Raw genomic sequence first — 21,534 nt, forward strand, 5'->3', positions numbered from 1 at the left:
AAATCAAGGGCAAAACTGAGTATCTGGTAAGGGAGGGTGTGATATACTCAGCAGACATCTCAAAAGGAAAAGTTTGTAGTGCTTAAAAAAATAAATTTCATCCTACAATAGCATATTCAGCTAAACTATCACACCGGGTGAGGAAAAAAGTATATTTTCTTTTAGGAAAGTGAGAGTTTATAATGCATGATCAAAATCGGAAAGAAACTATTAAATAAAAGTAACAGAGAGCAAAACATTAGCAAATAGACAAATCCAAATAAGCACTGACTCCATAAAACAACAATGGAAGAAGAGCAATAAAGATATTCCAAGGCCCTTATACAATTTAGAAGGAAGATGGAGATGATTATCAACATCAAACTTTGTTCAGTGAGGTGAGCATTTTTTATTTTTTTCAGGTAATAAACACTAACAGAAAAGGAATCATAAAAGTCAAACCAGTAGTAGAAAAAGAAACATCTAAATTAACCCAATAAAAGAGGAAGAAAGGGGGGGAATAGAAAAAAGGGAAGAAATAAATTGAAAAAAGAAAATAATTTTAAATAGATGCATCATAATAAAGAGTTTTGATTCCTGATGGGGTTGTAGAATATAAAGAGCACTACTCCTATTCTTAAAAAAAAAAAAAAAAAGCCAAACTCTAAATTCATGATTCTTGTTAAAACCAGAGAGGAAAGGTTACAAGGCAACCAACTATCCCCAAATCTAAGAACAGACAGGGCAGATGAAGCCAGAAGTTGTTAAGAATAATTCAGCCAGAATATTATTAAATTGGTTGTGGCCAAGTGTTGGCTGGCTAGAGAGTGTGGAGCCCAAGGGGAACAGCAGGGTTCACAAGCTCTTACACACTTTTTCTTCATGGACCCAAAAAGATACACACAAAAAAGACTGATGAGAGTTTTGAGAAAGAGATCTCCACAGCATAGGCTTGAGGGAGAAGAGCAGGCAATGGAGAAGGAGCACTAAACCTTCCCTCCTCTAGGGAATAAAAGGTTTCAGAGGCTTCACAGGCCAAGAAACACTGTTGCCCCTGAAACACTGGGGAAACCACCTGAGAATGGGACAGGACTATATTGTGGGCCTAGGACTATGCTGGTGGTCCGGCGGAGCACTAAGAAAGTCAAACACTCCAGATCCAGGGACACAATGTAGCCTAAGACCGAGGCTTTATCAGAAAAATGGGGAAGACTTCTGCCCCTCCAAATTCCTGCAACAAGTAACAGTGGAACACCCTGGAGAATGACTGTCTCTGAAATGCTGTGTAAATGGAAGACCTAAAGACACTGAGAAAACCCGCTGGCAAACCAGCCCCCAATCTAAAAATAAGATAGTGCTAGAGGAATTTGAAGGCTGTGGTGCAATGAGGGTAACCACAGAAACAACAAACCTCAAACCCAGCCCAACTCCTGACTGTATTAACTCAAATCCCCCACATTAAAGGCCTAGCAGAGGAAAAGGTATGCCCATTTCCAGGCATTAAAAACTACTTACTTTAGTCTATTATCCTACTCAAGATATTCAATTTTCAGCAAAAAATTACAAAGCATAGGAACAAGTAAGAAAAAACAAAACACTATCAAGAGACAAAGCAATCCACAGAATCAGTCTCACATATGACACAGATATTAAATTACCTGACAGGGAATTTACAGTAACACTGATTAATATGCTAAAGGCTCTAACAGAAAAGTGAAAACCATGCAAGATCACAAACCATGCAAGATCACATAGTTAGTATTGACACAGAAATAAAAACTGAAAGAATCAAACGGAAATGCTAGAAATGAAAAACACAGAAATATATTTGAAAAATGCCTTCAGTGGCTCATCAGACAACTCACAAAGTAGAAGAAAGAATCAGTGAACTTATTAGTAAGTCAAGATAAATATTTAAGTCAAGAAAAACTGAAACACAAAGGGAACAAATAATGAGGGGGGAAAAAGAAGAGAACATTCAAGTTACTGTCAATATCAAATAATCTAATGTATGTGTAATGGGAATCCCAGGAGGAGAAAAGAGTATGGGTGGACAGAATATGTATTTGAAGAAAAAATAACCAAGAATTTTCCAAATTTCATGGCAGACACAAAGCCAGAGGGCCAAGAAACTCAGAGGAAAAAAAAAAAACAAAGCAAAAAAGTACATCAAATCATTTCATCTTCAAACCGCTAAAAATAAGGCAGAAAACCTTAAGGGTGAGCAGAGGGACAAACACATTACATGCATATGAACAAAAACAGAATGACAACAGGAAACAAAAAATCCAAAATATCAGAAACCTGAATCTAGCCATCTGAACTAGTTGTGTATGTCTCTGTATGTGTGCTGTATCACACAATTGTTTGTTTTTCAGTAATTTGATAACCGTACCTCAATATAACTGGTTTGCTTTGCAATCCTATGTATTTTACCTTATGCATTAAAAAACATTATTTTAGAAAGGGTCCAGAGGGTTCAGACTGCCAAAGGAGTTTATAGTATAAAAAAGAGATAAGAATCCCTGTCCTGAAGAAACTCTCAGAGCTATCCACAAGGAAACATGTACAAGAATGTTCAGAGCAGCACTATCTGTAAGAGCAAAAACTGGTACACAGGAAGAAGAGTGGGGCTCAGTAAACTAAGGTGGACTCCCTAGGTGGTATTTTCTAAAAGGCACTGCAATGAAGGAGCTGAAATGTATCAACAAGGACAAATCTCTTAATCTGGATGCTCGATATGGACCATCCTCAGTTCAAACACTGGCATTTAGGAAAAAGTACCTTATGTGATTCTTCTTCCAGCAAAATCGATCCAAAATCACACTTAATCAGGTACAACTCAAAATACAAATCCTTAGGAAGCCTTTTCTACAGCAGTTTTCATCAAACTCTTTAATTACCAAATTTCTGAATTATACATTTTTTTAGATTTTATTGAGATATAATTGATACAGAGCACTGCGTAAGTCTAAGATGTACAGCATAATGACTTGACTTACATTAATCAGAAATTATTAATAACCATCATGTCATATAGTGAATTATATTAAATGTAGTTTTGTGCATGCCTGATTTCTTAGGTGTTAAGTTCTCTGATGGCTGGACAGTGTTTTGTATTCAGAAGTTCTCAAAACGATGTTTATGAATTTGATTCATTTATCACTCTTAAATAAAATATGGGGTGGCTGGGTGGCTCTATCTCTTAGGCGTCTGCCTCCACTCTGGTCATGATCCCAGAGTCCTGGGATTGAGCCCCTTGTTGGGCTCCCTGCTCAGCAGGGATCCTGCTTTTCCTTCTCCCTATACCTTTCCTTCTCCCTATCACAAATAAGTAGATAAAGTCTTGAAAGAAAGAAAGAAAGAAAGAAAGAAAGAAAGAAAGAAAGAAAGAAAGCCAGCCTGCCTGAACAAAGGCTTAAAAGCTTGCTTGCATCTTTAATATGTACATGAAGATAAAATCTGTTATAAAAATAGAACTTCCCATTACAAAAGCTAGATTTCTAATTTTTATAATCTTACTGTTATTTTTAATTTTAATGAAAAATACAAGAAAGATAACTTAGAACAATGTAAAACAAGATATATTTAACCTAAATTATTTACAGATTCTTGTTATCATGTTCAAGTTCAGATGATCATTTTGCACATAGGTATGCAGAATGATACCTGAGTTAACTATGCCCCCTACTGACTAGATATTTTGAAAACCAAATAACATTACAGAGAATACAGAATACAGTCCACACAAATGTACCACATAAAAATCAAAAGTGGTTTATAATACAAATGAACTCCATAAAAAGGATTTTGCAGATCTTAAATCAAGTATATTTAAGGTAGAATTTATTACAGAAAGGGAAGATCTGAGAAGAAGTATAACTCTGGAATTAATGCTCAGAGTCACCAAATTATACATAAGGAAGAATCATTCACATTATAGTATATACCAATTTTTCTCAACCAGGGGAAATTCTGCCCCAAGGGGACATCTGGCAATGTGTAGAGATGCTTTGGTCATCACAACCTGGAGTGGGGGGTACAGTGATACTGGGATCGAGTTGGTAGAAGGATGCTGGTAAACATCCTACAATGCGCAGGTCAGTCCCCCAAATAAAGGATTACCTGATTCAAAACCCATTTTAATAGTCAAGGTTGAGAAATTTTGCTCTACATGACTATTGCCTCTCAAGTTGTGCAACAAGGGAACAAAGTTAAATGTAGTTTTATGACTTGTTCAAACTTTGCGGAATAGACCAAAGAAGACACTAAATCTCTGATATCAAAGACTATAATTTTTAGCCCTTCTTCTTTGGGCTAGGAAATTAGTCTAGACGGTTTCATATATCCATCGTTTAGCTCTATTTTAAGGATGATATAACCCGTGCATAAATATTTTTTAAATTAATTTATTTTCAGCATAACAGTATTCATTATTTTTTCACCACACCCAGTGCTCCATTCAACCCATGCCCTCTATAATACCCACCACCTGGTACCCCAACCTCCCACCGCCCCCCCGCCACTTCAAACCCCTCAGATTGTTTTTCAGAGTCCATAGTCTCTCATGATTCACCTCCCCTTCCAATTTCCCCCAACTCCCTTCATAAACTTTTGATCTGCTAATAGTTTTTGTTTTTGTTTTTAGAGAGAGAGTGACAGCATGTGAGGGGATGTGGGAGGGGCAGAGAAAGAGAGGAAGAGAGAGAATCTTAAGCAGACTTCACAATCTGTCTGGAACCCAATGTGGGGCTTGATCTCATGACCCTGAGCTCATGACCTGAACCAAAAATTAAGAATCCAGTATTTAACCAATTGAGCCACGCAGGCACCCCATGCTAATGGTATTTTTAAGATTTTATTTATTTATTTGACAGAGATCACAAAGTAGGCAGAGAAAGAGGAGGAAGCAGGCTCCCCGCTGAGAAGAGAGCCCAATGCGGGTCTCGATCCCAGGACCCTGGGATCATGACCTGAGCTGAAGGCAGAGGCTTTAACCCACTGAGACACCCAGGCACCATGCTAATGGTATTTTTTAAAGCTACCAGGCTTTCCCATCATACCTGTGTTTCCATTTCCATCATCCTTTGTTTTATTTCTCTTATTTCTGCCTGAGTTTCAGCTTCTCTAAGTCGAATGGTCATCAGTTCATCCTGTAACTCATTCACAGCATTTTTCTTAGGTGGGTCTTTCCACCTCCCAGTAGTACGAGCTAAGTGGCGCTAAAAGACAAAAAAAAAAATTTTATTGCAACAAATATTCCCACTATCAAAATAAGAGCTGACTTTCCTGGCACTTATTTCATGCCCACTACTATATTTAGCACTGTACATACATTATTTTATTTAATCCCCAGAAAACCTTAATAGTTAGGCACTATTATCATCATTATCCAGGTCAGATGTTGGAAATGGTCGTGATTAAGTAACTTCAAAAGGTCAGTATAGCCAACAAGTGGCAGATCTGGAATACAAGCTCAGATATAGTTCAAATCTGTTTATACTGTGGCAAATTGTAAAGAATACAATTTTTACCCTAAATTTATTATAAGAGGGATTTCCACATTTTTAATGAAATCCCAAGAAAAAAAAATGGGGCCATTCATGAATTAAGGAAGGAATATTAGTAGTGTTCTCAAAATATCCATGGTGACGCATTAGTTTTCTTTTGTTTTTAATTTCCAGTTTATTGCTGCCTGACATTTCTGGGGAAAGAAAAAAGCTGTGGCAATGTTAAGGACTAATTTTAGTCTTTGCTAGATGTAGTCCCACCCCAAATTCAAACCGAAGTCACTATTCCGAAATGGTATATAGTGAGTGCTTTTTTTCTTCCCTCTCTCCCTTCTTGCTCTGTCTTCTAAATTCATTTTTTTGTTTGTTTGTTCCTTGTCAACACTTTTCCCTCATATGTGAATAAATCTGCAGGCATATAAATGCCTGATTTTGTTAGATAACGAATTTTCAAAAGTTTACAAAGGTATAGATAGACAAATTTATGTTAGTGTCACCCTCTGCTGTTTCATACTAATGGATTTAATATCAACAGAAGAAATATGTCCTATATAAAGGAAAATTTTTTGATTCTTTAGAGAAGTTATATAAATCACAATGATATAAGACTTGATCTCTATTTTATCTGTTTTTTAATTAAATGAATTAAAAAGGGAGAAACAGCTTAAAGGTACCTTCAACTTATAAGTGCTCTCAGATTTCTACACTGAAAGAGTCCTTCTCATTTTAAATTCAAATCCTAGTGTTGATCATCAGCTACTTCAAATTCACACAAACTGGGTATTCAGGTTTCACCTGCTTTTTAAAAAACATACAAAATATAATGATATACCTGCCAGTGTTCCTCTAAATCCCTGACTTGTTGTCTAAGTTCTTTCAATCCCATAATAGCTTCTGCTTCTCTCAGTTTCACAGCAATGAGCTCTTCCTGAAGTCTTGCAATGTTATTCTCATCAGGAAAGGAGTTGTTTCTCTGAAGCAAGAGAAAATACAATATGGAATTTTTAAATTTAAAGAATAAAATTAAATAAAACATGTGTAGTAAGAGCTATTTTATCCTACATGTAACTATACTTAATTTTACACACTTTTACTGAGATATCAATCACAAACCATAAAACTACCCTTTTAATGTGCACCAATCTATGGTTTTAAGAGTATTCACAGGGTTGTACAACCATCACCACAATCTAATTTCAGAACATTTTAATCACCCCAAAATGAAACCCTATACCCATTAGCAGTCACTCCACATTTCCCCTCCCCACAGCCCCTGACAACCAATAGTCTACTTTCTATCTCTATGGATTTGTCTATTCTGGACGTTTCATATCAATGGAATCACACAATACGTGGCCATTTATGACTAACTTCTTTCACCTAGAGTGTTTTCAAGGTCCATTCCTTTTTACTGACAAATAATAGTCCATTGTGTGTATATGCTACATTTTATTTATCCATTCACAGCTGACAGAAATTGGAGTTGTTTCCACTTACTAAAACGTTAGGAACATTTGTGTAAAAATGTGTGGAAATATATTTTTAATTCTCTTGAGTTTATACTAAGGAGCTGAACTGCTACTTTTAAGAAACTGTCAAGCTTTTCCAAATCAGATTTACTGTTTTACATTTCCACAGGGAATGTATGAGGGTAACTACTGAATTTTGAGGACCCAAAAAGTCTAACTTGCTTTGCTTAATAAAACAGTAATCAGTTTTAAAGCAACATGAGCAAAATGTTTTTCAACATGGCAATAAGCTTACTAATCCCTGATTAGGACTCCAAACAAAGCATGGACATCATTCATATTTTAAAGATCTATGGAAACAAATTGTCCAAAGCCTGTTTTGTTGTATTTTCTCAGCATGTCACTTTGGAAAAGAGTATAAAATCTTTATACATTAGTTATTATTTATATTTAAGAAATTAATACCAAGGTGATCTAAATATTTGCTTAAAGAGTATAAGATTTAGGGGCACCTGGGTGGTTCAGTGGGTTAAAGCCTCTGCCTTCGGCTTAGGTCATGATCCCAGGGTGCTGGGATCGAGCCCCACTTTGGGCTCTGCTCAGCAGGGAGCTTGCTTACTCCTCCCCCTCTGCCTGCCTCTCTGCCTACATGTGATCTCTGTCTCTGTAATAAATAAATAAATAAATAAATAAAATCTTAAAAAAAAAGAGTGAAAGATTTAGACTAATCCCCTGCTCTACTGAAAGACCCACCTTAGGATACAGGGTAGCACTTATTACTCTGAGCCATGACCAAGAGATCCTAAATTAGGCTCTAATAAAATCTCCTTGAGTCAACTGAGGCACTACTGAGATTTCAAGTACTGAATCTACGAAATTTTATAACTCTAAAATATTTCTAAAATATGACTATAAAATAGGACATGAAAAATTTAGCCCACAGAGATCATGAATAAAGCAATCCTTGCCAACTATAAAATTTTATAATGGACTAAGTATTTTCTCAATTGCATACCAGAAATTTACTGTATATGCATTAAAAGAGAATCCTACATGAAGAAATTAACCATAGGAAGCATGAAGCCTTCTAATTTCCTTTCTACTACATAACACGAATACCAACAATGCTATTTAAGAAATTCATTTTTAAACTGGATCCAAGGGCATTTTTTTCTACCAAATATTCAAAACTGAAAGATCAAGATTCTTATCTATATTATGGTACCCACAGTACTCCTAACTTAGAAACCTAATATTTTATTATACATTTTTTATGGCATTCTTGGTGTCTTTTTCTCAACAAATAGGAGAATAAATTCTCCAAAAAATTATATAAAAATAGCAAGTACATTTCTAGCAAAATTATTTCACTACTACTTATAGGTAGCTGGACCCTGCTTTATTTCAATTTGAGGCTATCATGTTCGTTATGTATAAAGCTTTGATTCAATAGTTAGATACCACCTAATCGTGAGAAGAACAAACTTACCATAAAGCCCAAGCCATCAATAATTTTACAGATGACAAAAAAGAAATACAGGGTGTGTGATCTAGAACACAGACTTTCAAGTCTGAGAATTTTAAGAAACCTAAAAGCATTTCTTTTTCTTATCTAACCTTAAAGTTCTTTAGTCACCTTGAAAAGAGGAAATTATCTTCTAAGTACACCTTAGGCTAAGATCTTCCCACATATCCTGAGGTGGCTTACAGTAGCTTGGAAAGTTTTGTTTTTTTTTTTTTAATTTATTTTAAATTTATTTATTTATTTATTTTATAAACATATAATGTATTTTTATCCCCAGGGGTACAGGTCTCTGAATCGCCAGCTTTATACACTTCACAGCACTCACCATAGCACATACCTTCCCCAACGTCCATAACCCCACCCCCCTCTCCAGACCCCCCTTCCCACAGCAACCCTCAGTTGGTTTTGTGAGACTAAGAGTCACTTACGGTTTGTCTCCCTCCTGATCCCATCTTGTTTCATTTCTTCTTCTCCTACACCCTCCAACCCCCCATGTTGCATCTCTGCTTCCTCATATCAGGGAGATCATATGGTAGTTGTCTTTCTCCAATTGACTTATGGTAGTTGTCTTTCTCCGATTGACTTATTTTACTAAGCATGATACCCTCTAGTTCCATCCATGTCATTGCAAATGGCAAGATTTTATTTGTTTGGGCGCCTGGGTGGCTCAGTGGGTTGAGCCGCTGCCTTCGGCTCAGGTCATGATCTCAGGGTCCTGGGATCGAGTCCCGCATCGGGCTCTCTGCTCAGTAGGGAGCCTGCTTCCCTCTCTCTCTCTGCCTGCCTCTCCATCTACTTGTGATTTCTCTCTGTCAAATAAATAAATAAAATCTTTAAAAAAAAAAAAAGATTTTATTTGTTTAATGGCTGCATAGTATCCCATTGTGTATATATTCCAAAACTTCTTTATCCATTCATCTGTTGATGAACATCTAGGTTCTTTCCATAGTTTGCCTATTGTGGACATTGCTGCTATAAACATTCGGGTGCACGTGCCCCTTTGGATCACTACGTTTGTATCTTTAGAGTAAATATCCAGTAGTGCAATTGCTGGTCATAGGGTAGTTCTCTTTTCAACTTTTTGAGGAAGCTCCATGCTGTTTTCCAGTGTGGTCGCACCAGCTTGCATTCCCACCAACGGTGTAGGAGGGTTCCCCTTTCTCCGCATCCTTGCCAGCATCTTTCATTTCCTGACTTGTTAATTTTAGCCATTCTGACTGGTGTGAGGTGCTATCTCATTGTGGTTTTAATTTGTATTTCCCTGATGCTGAGTGACGTGGAGCACTTTTTCATGTGTCTGTTGGCCATCTGGATGTCTTCTTTGAAGAAATGTCTGTCCATGTCCTCTGCCCATTTCTTGATTGGATTATTTGTTTTTTGGGTGTTGAGTTTGCTAAGTTATTCACAGATTTTGGACACTAGCCCTTTATCTGATATGTCATTTGCAAATATCTTCTCCCATTCTATCAGTTGTCTTTTGGTTGTTAACTGAGTCCTTTGCTGTGCAAAAGCTTTTAATCTTGAAATCTTGAAATCCCAATAGTTCATTTTTGCCCTTGCTTCCCTTGCCTTTGGTGATGTTCCTAGGAAGACGTTGCTGTGGCTGAGGTTGAAGAGGTTGCTGCCTGTTTTCTCCTCAAGGATTTTGATGGATTCCTTTCTCACATTGAGGTCCTTCTTCCATTTTGAGTCTATTTTCATGTGTGGTGTAAAAAAATGGTCCAATTTCATTTTTCTGCATGTGGCTGTACAATTTTCCCAACACCATTTATTGAAGAGGCTGTCTTTTTTCCATTGGACATTCTTTCCTGATTTGTCGAAGATAAGTTGACCATAGAGTTGAGGGTCTATTTCTGGGCTCTCTATTCTGTTCCATTGATCTATGTGTCTGTTTTTGTGCCAGAACCATACTGTCTTCATGATGACAGCTTTGTAATAGAGCTTAAAGTCCAGAATTGTGATGCTACCCACTCTGGCTTTCTTTTTCAATATTCCTTTGGCTATTCGAGGTCTTTTCTGGTTCCATATAAATTTTAGGATTATTTGTTCCATTTTTTTGAAAAAAATGGATGGTATTTTGATAGAGATTGCATTAAATGTGTAGACTGCTTTAGGTAGCATAGACATTTTCACAATATTTGTTCTTCTAATCCAGAAGCATGGAACATTTTTCCATTTCTTTAAGTCTTCCTCAATTTCTTTCATGAGTACTTTATAGTTTTCTGAGTACAGATTCTTTGCCTCTTCAGTTAGGTTTATTCCTAGGTATCTTATGGTTTTGGGTGCAATTGTAAATAGGATTGACTCCTTAATTTCTCTTTCTTCTGTCTTGTTGTTGGTGTAGAGAAATGCAACTGATTTCTGTGCATTGATTTTATATCCTGACACTTTACTGAATTCCTGTACGAGTTCTAGTAGTTTTGGAGTGGAGTCTTTGGGTTTTCCACATATAGTATCATATCACCTGCAAAGAGTGATAGTTTGACTTCTTCTTGGCCGATTTGGATGCCTTTAATTTCCTTTTGTTGTCTGGTTGCTGAGGCTAGAACTTCTAGTACTATGTTGAATAGCAGTGGTGATAATGGACATGCCTGCCGTGTTCCTGACCTCAGCAGAAAAGCTTTCAGTTTTTCTCCATTGAAAATGGTATTTGCGGTGGGTTTTTCATAGATGGCTTTGATAATATTGAGGTATGTGTCCTCTATCCCTACATTTTGAAGAGTTTTGATCAGGAAGGGATGCTGCACTTTGTCAAATGTTTTTTCAACATCTATTGAGAGTATCATATGGTTCTTGTTCTTTCTTTTATTAACGTGTTGTATTACATTGATTGTTTTGCGGGTGTTGAGCCAACCTTGCAGCCCTGGAATAAATCCCACTTGGTGGTGGTGAATAATCCTTCTAATGTTTATTAGGTCCTACTGGCTAGTATTTTGGTGAGAATTTTCGCATCTGTGTTCATCAAGGATATTGGTTTGTAATTCTCTTTTTTGATGGGATCCTTGTCTGGTTTGGGGATCAAGGTGATGCTGACCTCATCAAATGACTTTGGAAGTTTTCCTTCCATTTCTATTTTTTGGAACAGTTTCAGGAGAATAGGAATTAATTCTTCTTTAAATGTTTGGTAGAATTCCCCTGGGAAGCCGTCTGGCCCTGGACTTTTGTTTGTTTGGAGAATTTTTTTTTTCCACTGTTGAAATTTGGCTAAATTCATTTACCTATTATCTAATATACATAAAAAATTGCCATAACAATTGTGGAGATTTTTGATGACAGCTTCAATCTCCTTACTGGTTATGGGTCTGTTCAGGTTTTCTATTTCTTCCTGGTTAGTTTATATGTCTCTAGGAATGCATCCATTTCTTCCAGATTTGTCAAATTTATTGGCGTAGAGCTGCTCATGGTATGTTCTTATAACTGTTTGTATTTCCTTGGTGTTGGTTGTGATCTCTCCTCTTTCATTCATGATTTTATTTATTTGGATCCTTTCTCTTTTCTTTTTGATAAGTCTGGCCAGAGGTTTATCAATCTTACTAATTCTTTCAAAGAACCAGCTCCTAGTTTCATTGATTTGTTCTATTGGTTTTTTTTGTTTGTTTGTTCCTATTTAATTGATTTTTTTTTTTAGTTGTTGCAGCATTTTTTTTTCAATTTATTTATTTTCAGAAAAACATTATTCATTATTTTTTCACCTCACCCAGTGCTCCATGCAAGCCGTGCCCTCTATAATACCCACCACCTGGTACCCCAACCTCCCACCCCCCCCACTTCAAACCCCTCAGATTGTTTTTCAGAGTCCATAGTCTCTCATGGTTCACCTCCCCTTCCAATTTACCCAAATTCCCTTCTCCTCTCTAACGCCCCTTGTCCTCCATGCTATATTTCATTGATTTCTGCTCTGATCTTTATTATTCTCTTCTCCTACTGGGTTTAGACTTTCTTTGTTGTTCTTTCTCCAGCTCCTTTAGGTGTAGGGTTAGGTTGTGTACCTGAGACCTTTCTTGTTTCTTGAGAAAGGCTTGTATTGCTATATATTTTCCTCTCAGGACTGCCTTCGCTGTGTCCCACAGATTTTGAACCATTGTGTTTTCACTGTCATTTGTTTCCATGAATTTTTTCAATTCTTCTTTTTTTTTCTTGGTTGACCCATTCATTCTTTAGAAGGATGCTGTTTAGTCTCCATGTATTTGGGTTCTTTCCAAATTTCCTCTTGTGATTGAGTTCTAGCTTCAGAGCATTGTGGTCTGAAAATATGCAGGGAATGAACCCAATCTTTTGATACCGGCTGAGATCTGATTTATGACCCAGGATGTGATCTATTCTGGAGAATGTTCCATGTGCACTAGAGAAGAATGTGTATTCTGTTGCTTTGGGATGGAATGATCTGAATATATCTGTGATGTCCATCTGGTCCAGTGTGTCATTTAAGGCCTTTATTTCCTTGTTGATCTTTTGCTTGGATGATCTGTCCATTTCAGTGAGGGGAGTGTTAAAGTCCCCTACTATTATTGTATTATTGTTGATGTGTTTCTTTGATTTTGTTATTAGTTGGCTTATATAGTTGGCTGCTCCCACATTAGGGGCATAGATATTTAAAATTGTTAGATCTTCTTGTTGGACAGACCCTTCTTGTTGGACAGAGATGAGTGTCCTTCCTCATCTCTTATTATAGTCTTTGGCTTAAAATCTAATTAATCTGGTGTAAGGATTGCCACTCCACCTTTCTTCTGATGTTCATTAGCATGGTACATTTTTTTCCACCCCCTCACTTTAAATCTGGAGGTGTCTTCGGGTCTAAAATGAGTTTCTTGTAGGCAGCATATTGATGGGTTTTGTTTTTTTATCCATTCTGATACCCTGTGTCTTTTGACTGGGGCATTTAACCCATTAACATTCAGGGTAACTATTGAGAGATATGAATTTAGTGCCATTGTATTGCCTGTAAGGTGACTGGTACTGTTTATTGTCTCTGTTCCTTTCTGGTCTACTACTTTTAGGCTCTCTCTTTGCTTAGAGGACCCCTTTCAATATTTCCTGTAGAGCTGGTTTGGTGTTTGCAAATTCTTTCAGTTTTTGTTTGTCCTGGAAGCTTTTTATCTCTCCTATTTTCAATGATAGCCTAGCTGGATATAGTATTCTTGGCTGCATGTTTTTCTCATTTAGTGCTCTGAATATATCATGCCAGTTCTTTCTGGCCTGCCAGGTCTCTGTGAATAAGTCTGCTGCCAATCTAATATTTTTACCATTGTATGTTACAGACTTCTTTTCCCGGGCTGGTTTCAGGATTTTCTTTTTGTCACCACAACTTGTAATTTTACTATTAGGTGACGGGGTGTGGACCTATTCTTGTTGATTTTGAGGGATATTCTCTGTACTTCCTGGATTTTGATGCTTGTTCCCTTTGCCACATTAGGGAAATTCTCTACAATAATTCTCTCCAATATACCTTCTGCTCCCCTCTCTCTTTCTTCTTCTTCTGGGATCCCAATTATTCTAATGTTGTTTCGTCTTATGGTGTCACTTATCTCTCAAATTCTCCCCTCGTGGTCCAGTAGCTGTTTGTCCCTCTTTTGCTCAGCTTCTTTATTCTCTGTCATTTGGTCTTCTATATCACTAATTCTTCCTTCTGCCTCATTTATCCTAGCAGTAAGAGCCTCCATTTTTATTGCACCTCATTAATAGCTTTTTTTATTTCAACTTGGTTAGATTTTAATTCTTTTATTTCTCCAGAAAGGGCTTTTATCTCTCTAGAGAGGGTTTCTTTAATATCCTCCATGCCGTTTTCGTGCCCAGCTAGAACCTTGAAAATCATCATTCTGAACTCTAGATCTGACATATTACCAATGTCTGTATTGATTAGGTCCCTAGCCTTTGGTACTGCCCCTTGTTCTTTTTTTTGTGGTGAGTTTTTCCACCTTGTCATTTTGTCCAGATAAGAGTATATGAAGGAACAAATAAAATACTAAAAGAGTGGCAAAGACCCCAGGAAAATGCGCTTTAAACAAATCAGAAGAGACCCAAATTGTGGGGGGGAGAAGGGATAAAAAGAAATTCAGAAAGAAAAAAATATATTAAAAAAAGAAAACAAAGAAAAAATATGAAAAAAATATATATATAAGGTAAACTAGCTAAAAAACGTTAAAAAAGAAAAGGGTAAAAATTAAAAAAAATTTAGCAAAAGAAAAAAAATTAAGAAAAAATTAAATTAACCTCAAGACTAAAGAATCATGGGAAGAAAGCCAGGAGTTCTGTGCTTTGCTTTCTCCTCCTCTGGAATTCCGTTGCTCTCCTTGGTAAATGAACTTGGTCTTGGCTGGATTTCTTGTTGATCTTCTGGGGGAGGAGCCTGTTGTAGTGATTCTCAAGTGTCTTTGCCCCAGGCGAAATTGCACCGCCCTTAGCAGGGGCCGGGTACTCAGCCCGGGTTTGCTTTCGGGAGCTTTTTTTCCCTGAGTGCTTTCCGTAGAGTTCTGGAGGACGGGAATGAAAATGGTGGCCTCCCCGTCTCCGGCCCAGAGGAGCCGAGAGCTCGGGGCCCCACCCTTCAGTGCGCCCTCAGAGAAAAGTGCCCAATCACTCCCGTCTCCTAGCCTCTGGCTGTGCTCCGAGCTCACCCAGCCTGCGACCAGTTCAAGGTAACCCTGAGCTGAGAGTTCACTCCTCGGCTCTGTCTCTGTAGCCGACTTCCCCACATTAATACCTGTGAGCTCTGCAACACTCAGATACCCCCGATCCTTCTGTGATCCTGTGGGACCTGGGGCTACGCTGACCCTGCATGGGCTTCCCCCCAGTTTAGCCTCTGGAGTGATGTCCCTCAGTGGAGCAGACCGTTAAAAGTCTTGATTTTGTGCTCCATTGCTCCACCCTTTGCAGGGAGCTGGCCCCTCCCCCCACGGTCTATCTTCCTGTCACTTTGGATTCACTTCTCCGCTGGTCCTACCTTTCAGAAAGTGGTCGATTTTCTGTTTCGAGAATTGCTGTTCTTCTCTTCGATCTCCCGTTGGATTTGTAGGTGTTTGCAATGGTTTGATAAATTATCTAGCGGATCTCCTGCTACCTGATGTAGTCTCAGCCTGCTACTTCTCTGCTATCTTGACTCCTTCCAGCTTGGAAAATTTTAACAGTAACACTCAGATGAGATTTTTTTCTGAAATGTTTATGTATTAGTCATATCCTACCTCTTGCAGACAAAGGTATAATATTTGAAGACAACCGTTATTATGTATACCTTGTTTCTCTTCTTCAATAATTAAATATTATTCATATCAAATTACCCTGGTTATCTTCCTTTAAAAGGGCTCTACTCCTTTTTTTTTTTTAACCCTTAAAAAAGTGGCTTTGAGTCATATAGCAACAACAAATAATTAAGAATCTTATTTTCTTTCTCCTTTCCTCTCTTAGTTACTTATAAGGTATCCAATGCATAAAAACACCAAGTCCAATTTAACTGTTTAATAAGTACATCACATGTCCCTTCTAATTTGGGAGTGACGGTATTTATGTTGTTCTCACCTTCTCTATATCCAGGACTTTATCCTGCATCTCCTTTAGTGCACACTGAGACTCAGCTTCACTCAGACGGGCTTGGACCAATTCCTTCTCCAGTTGCAGCACAAAATCTTCATTGTAGTTGGAATTGCATTTATGCTATAAGTTACAGACATAAAATGAAATTTTGTAGCAATAGGAACATGTACATATAATATAAATAAATGCAATTACACAATACAGTTATTATGAGCAACCAAATGTAAAAGTTCCAACTACCCACAGTTTCTAGCTTATCTACTCCAAATAACTTTCCAAGGAATAAGAAAGTCCAGGTTTGGTATCTACTGATGCCACACATTATTCGATGTTGGTAACTGGTTATTATACAAATCAAATCCAATTCATGGAAGATAAAATCCTCTCTGATCTGTCCATCCATCCAGATACTAAGATTTTCTGACTATACAGACAGACCCTGGACAACAGTGTAGCCACTTAGCCACATGTGGCTACCCAGCACTTGAAATGTTGCTAGTGCAAATGAAAATGGATGTAATTGTAAATATAAACTGAACTTTGAAGACTTCATATGAAATAAAAAGGCAAAATATCTCAACAATTTTTATACTGATTACAGGTTAAAATAATATTTTACACACACTGAGTTTAAGAATACTAATTTTGTCTGTAATTATTACTCCTTTTAACACAGTATTTTAAAATACATATGTGGCTCAATGATATTGCTATGGGACAGCACTGTCATACACCACAGAAATACACATTTACTGAAAAATCTATTTTTAAATAAAAATGTTTAAATAAAAATAAGGCATCTACAATAAATGAACCATCCTAAATCCCAACAGAATAAAAATGTCTTTACTCTTAGAATGTAGAGCTCTTCAAAGATATGCATGAAAATCACTGCTGGAAACAGAGATTAAGAAGATGCCGTACAAAGAAATTAACCACGGAAGCATGAAACCTTTCCATTTCCTTTCCTGCTTTTTAATGTGAATACCAATGCAGCCACTTATGAAATCCCTTTCTAAACTAGTTTCTATAAAAAGCTGTTCCAAAAAAAAAGCAAAAAGAGATCAATTCATCATTATGTAAGACTTCCTAAAAGAAACTATCAGTTCACATTTAATTCACACAGTAAAGAAAAAAAACAACTCAAAATTCCAAAATAGTCAGAGAGTCATCTCCTATTAGACTAGCTTGAGTAAAGAATAGTTCCTCTCACTCTTTAATACATTAGGAATAAGACTGATGTCAAAATAAAACTTTATTTAAAAACTATTAAATGTTTAATTAAAATATGATACTCCCTTTTCCCAGCTACCCAAAAAGATGATTTTTTAAATGAATAGTTTACTTATTTTAAAAATGAGGACTTTTTGATTTTATGTATTACAGATTGTTTCTCCTAGGAATTTTCTGGTACTATTGAAACAGTATTTCTATACAAGGAGTACATCTACAACATGTATATCACTTTAGTAAATACTTACCTTACTAAATAGGGAAAAGGCACTCTCTCTTTTGGAATGACCACATCCGAAAGGCAGGTGCCATAATTTTTGTTTAATGAGATCATGGTTATTTCATGAGTAATACTAGAATTTTTTGCCCTAGTGTAAAGCCTGACACCTGTAGTCCATGCTTGTTTGCCAAGACCCTATATCAGGGGATCCCCAGGAAAACACCAAGCCCAGGCAGCCCATATGAGAATGGAATCACAGGATCTGGCACCCCCAAACCCCTCAAAAACAGTACTAATATTGGAAACACATTTTTACCAAGAAAATTTACAAAACTTCTAATTGCCCTCTATTATTCAAGGGATAAATTCTAAATTCCATAATTTATACATGTTATTTCTCCTTTCATACTTCCCACTGAGTGGAGGTTTGTTCCTCAATCCACTGTAAACTAACTTTAGTTCTCAACCATACTGAAACTGTTCTCATCACTAACAACATCAATATGTAGTAACGATATAAAAACTCAATGGTAAATAAGCCCTTTTATTCAGCTCTTACTTTATATATTACTATAGTAATAATATATTAATTAAATATTTAATTAATTTAATTAATTAATTAAACTATATTAATACTATATTACTATATTTACTATAGTACTTACTTTATTATACTAGACAGTCTATGGAATTTAACACAACTGACCACCCTTAAAACTTTTACTTAGATTTTTTTTTTTTAAGATTTTATTTATTTATTTGACAGAGAGAAATCACAAGTAGACGGAGAGGCAGGCAGAGAGAGAGAGGAAGGGAAGCAGGCTCCCTGCTGAGCAGAGAGCCTGATGCGGGACTCGATCCCAGGACCCTGAGATCATGACCCGAGCTGAAGGTGCTACTCCTCCATAGTTCTACTACCTATCTTCCCTGATGTCTCTGCCAATTCTACTACTTGACATAGGTATGTATGACTATATGTACATGTGTATGTGTCTATCAGTCCCCAGGGTTTCAATATTGTGCTTTCCGTCAATCTTCAGTTTTCGTATTTTGTAGATTCATCCTATGTGATTTTGTCTACTATCTAATATAGTCCATATGCATAGGCATAGAGGGCATACATTAAATATTCAGAATGAATCTAACTCCACTAAGTCAGTTTCATCCAATTATCAATTTTCTAAATGACAATGAGCCCTGTCCAATTATATTCATGTGCATTTTTACTGGACAAAAAGTACTTTCATGGGAATCAGTTCTTAATAAGCATACAGGCTCACTATGCAGAGATTCTGCATTAGTGTTGTAACTTAGGGAGTTAGAGAAGGTTCTAGCATTTGTTTGGTTGGCTGAAACATGGACCAGAAGATGGCCATTGTGAGTGAACTAGAAATGCCAGATATGCCTTGGTTTAATGTGGAGGAAGGGAAAAGTGATGACAAAGAAATTCACAGAAGATGTAGAGAGACCTCTCTGAATGGGCTAAAAACATGAAGATGTTCCTGGGGATAAAAATATATGTTTATAAAAAATAAAAAAATTAAATTAAAAAAAAAACTACTTAAGTAAATAAATAAATAGATAAAATCATGTGAGTTCAGCTGGTATCCTGCTGGAAGAAGAAAGTAAATTTGGACCTCCATCTTACTTCATGTGTACAAATAAATTCCAGATGGAAAAAATGATAAATGTAAAAAATGGAATAAATATTTTACAAGATAAAAAAAAAACAAAAAAAAAACCATGAAGATATTTATTTGTGCCCCATGGGAATGCTCATCAAAGGGTGACCTCCACAGAGGATTTTAAAAATCAATTGGATTAGTTGACCTATTTTGTGGATACCAGTCAGCCTCTTTCCTCAGCTATCCATCACTGTCCAATAGGCTTATGAACAAAGCAGCCATAGTGGGAGGGATGGAGGTTATGCGTGGCTTTAGCAACACAGACTTCCATTCACTGAGGTTATGGCCACTGCTGAGAGTCTAATCTGCCAGCAGCAAAGATTAACCCTGAGCACCTGATATGACATCATCCCCTGGGGTGACTAGCCAGCTATCATGGCATGTTGCTCATACTGGACTGCTTTCATCATGGAAGGGGCAGCATTTTGATTTTATTGTTAAAAATACTTTGGATATTGATTTGCCCTCCCTGCACATGAATGCTCTTGTCAAAACTACTATCTATGGACTTATAGAATGCCTTATTCATTGTCATGGCATTCCACAAAGCATTGCTTCTGATCAAAAAATTCACCTAATATCAAAAAAAGTGCAACAATAGGCCCATGCTCATGGAATTCACTAGTCTTGCCATGTTTCCTAACATTCTGAAGCAGCTGACCTGACAGAATGGTAGAACGACCTTTTGAAAACTAAGTATCTTAGAGGTCTGGGGCAAGGTTCTCCAGAATGATGAATGTGCTCTGAATCAGCATCCAATATATGGTGCCTTTTCTCCCACAATCAAAATTCACAAGTCCAGGAATCAAGAGGTAGAAATGAAGAAAATATGCGGAACACAGAAGATCCTTTACGGTCTCTCTTCGTATTATCATGCCCTGTGATTAAGGTCGATGAAAAATTAAAAAGGATTACTAATGGCCTAGACTCCTCATGAATGAAGGTCTGGGTTATCTCACCAGACAAAGAATTACAATCAGCTGAAGTGCTTGTTGAAAGCAAAGGGAATAGAATGGATAGTGGAAGATGGCAGTTATAAATAGTAGCTATGACCACATGACAGAAATGTGGACTGTAACTGTCACGAGTATTCCCTTCTAATTTTGCTATGAGTATGTGTGTGTTTTCATTCCTCTTTTACTTCCTTACAAAGATGAAATGATTTTATATCAAAGTATTTAAGAATTGTTAATTTTACATCATAGTATTTAAGTTTTAAGATAGCAAGAAAACACCACTGAAAGACTTTTATTTCTCTTCTGGGGAAGGCATTAGTGCATTTTCAGCTGTGCACAGGCTAATTGTATCATGTTAGGCAGAATTATGACCTTGTTGTCTTTATGTGGAGACTAAGTATGATTGTCAAGTTGACAAAGGTTGGACTTATGATGGTTAGTTTTGTGTGTCAACTTGACTAGGCCATGGGCCCAGACTAAACATTACTTCTGGGTGTGTCTGAGGGTGTTTCCAGGTGACTCAGTAGATTGCCCTCCCAATGTGGGTGGGCATCATCCAAACCACTAAGGGCCAGAAGAGAACAAAAAGCGAAGGGAGGATGAAGGGAATATTTACTTCCTGCCCACTTGCCAGAGCTGGGACATGGGTCTTCTCCTACCCTTGGACCGGAATTTATACCATCACCTTCCCTGGTTCTTAGGCCTTTGAACTGTAACTAGAATTATGCCACTGGCTTTCCCAGGTCTCCAGACAGCAGGTGGCAGGCATGGGATTTCTCAGCCTTTGTAATAGTATGGGCCATTTATTCTCAATAAAACTCTTTGTGTGTTTGTGCATATGTGTGTGTCTCCCCTACTGCTTCTCTGTCTCTGAAGAATCCTGACTAGTGTACGATAAATTTTACAAATAAGATTAAATTGAGTGATTTAGAAGTTTTATTTTTGTCTGGGTTTTGGTCCATTTCAAATATGACCCATTAGAGCTTCTGCAACTGAATCTGGTTTTGGTCATTATTTCTACCATTTCCAATTTTCTTAGTTCAAATTTTTTTTCTTGGTTCAAATTTTTACGTATCTAAATAGGAAAGTGATAATTCTATTAATGTTTAGTCTACTGAAAATTTTGCCATGTCAGTTTTAGCTCTTACTACAAGCAGCCTATGACATTTGCCAAACAAGCTGGTAGAATAATAATAATAGAATAATGTCAATACTAATCCTAATATTAGGTATACCATTTATTAATCCCTCACTATGTGCCAGGCATTACCCTAGAGTACCAACTCCCTTAAGTCTTAACAACCCTCTATAATACACAGGACAAACTATAGCACAAAGAAGTAACTTCTAAGTACACATAATCTGTGACTGAAGAATTGGCATCAAGTGACAATGTTAAAAAATGCTACTGTGACATAGGGAGATAGAGA

At 36.9% G+C, this 21,534-nt stretch overlaps 1 protein-coding gene across 6 annotated transcripts in view; it reads right to left on the reverse strand.

Annotated features, from left to right (window-relative positions):
- Nucleotides 1-21,534, reverse strand: part of EVI5 (ecotropic viral integration site 5) — a 202,971-nt gene that overhangs the window by 77,048 nt on the left and 104,389 nt on the right. For all 6 annotated transcript variants that reach the window (XM_044238685.1, XM_044238684.1, XM_044238686.1 and 3 more), the window contains 3 exons: nt 15,996-16,130; nt 6,322-6,462; nt 5,043-5,201 (listed from right to left, as the gene is read on the reverse strand). In XM_044238685.1, the coding sequence (XP_044094620.1) occupies nt 5,043-5,201; nt 6,322-6,462; nt 15,996-16,130 (435 nt within the window). The remainder of the gene's footprint in view (nt 1-5,042; nt 5,202-6,321; nt 6,463-15,995; nt 16,131-21,534) is intronic.

The sequence above is a fragment of the Neovison vison genome, chromosome 2 (genome assembly GCF_020171115.1).
Source record: "Neovison vison isolate M4711 chromosome 2, ASM_NN_V1, whole genome shotgun sequence".
NCBI classification, from domain to species: domain Eukaryota; kingdom Metazoa; phylum Chordata; class Mammalia; order Carnivora; family Mustelidae; genus Neogale; species Neogale vison.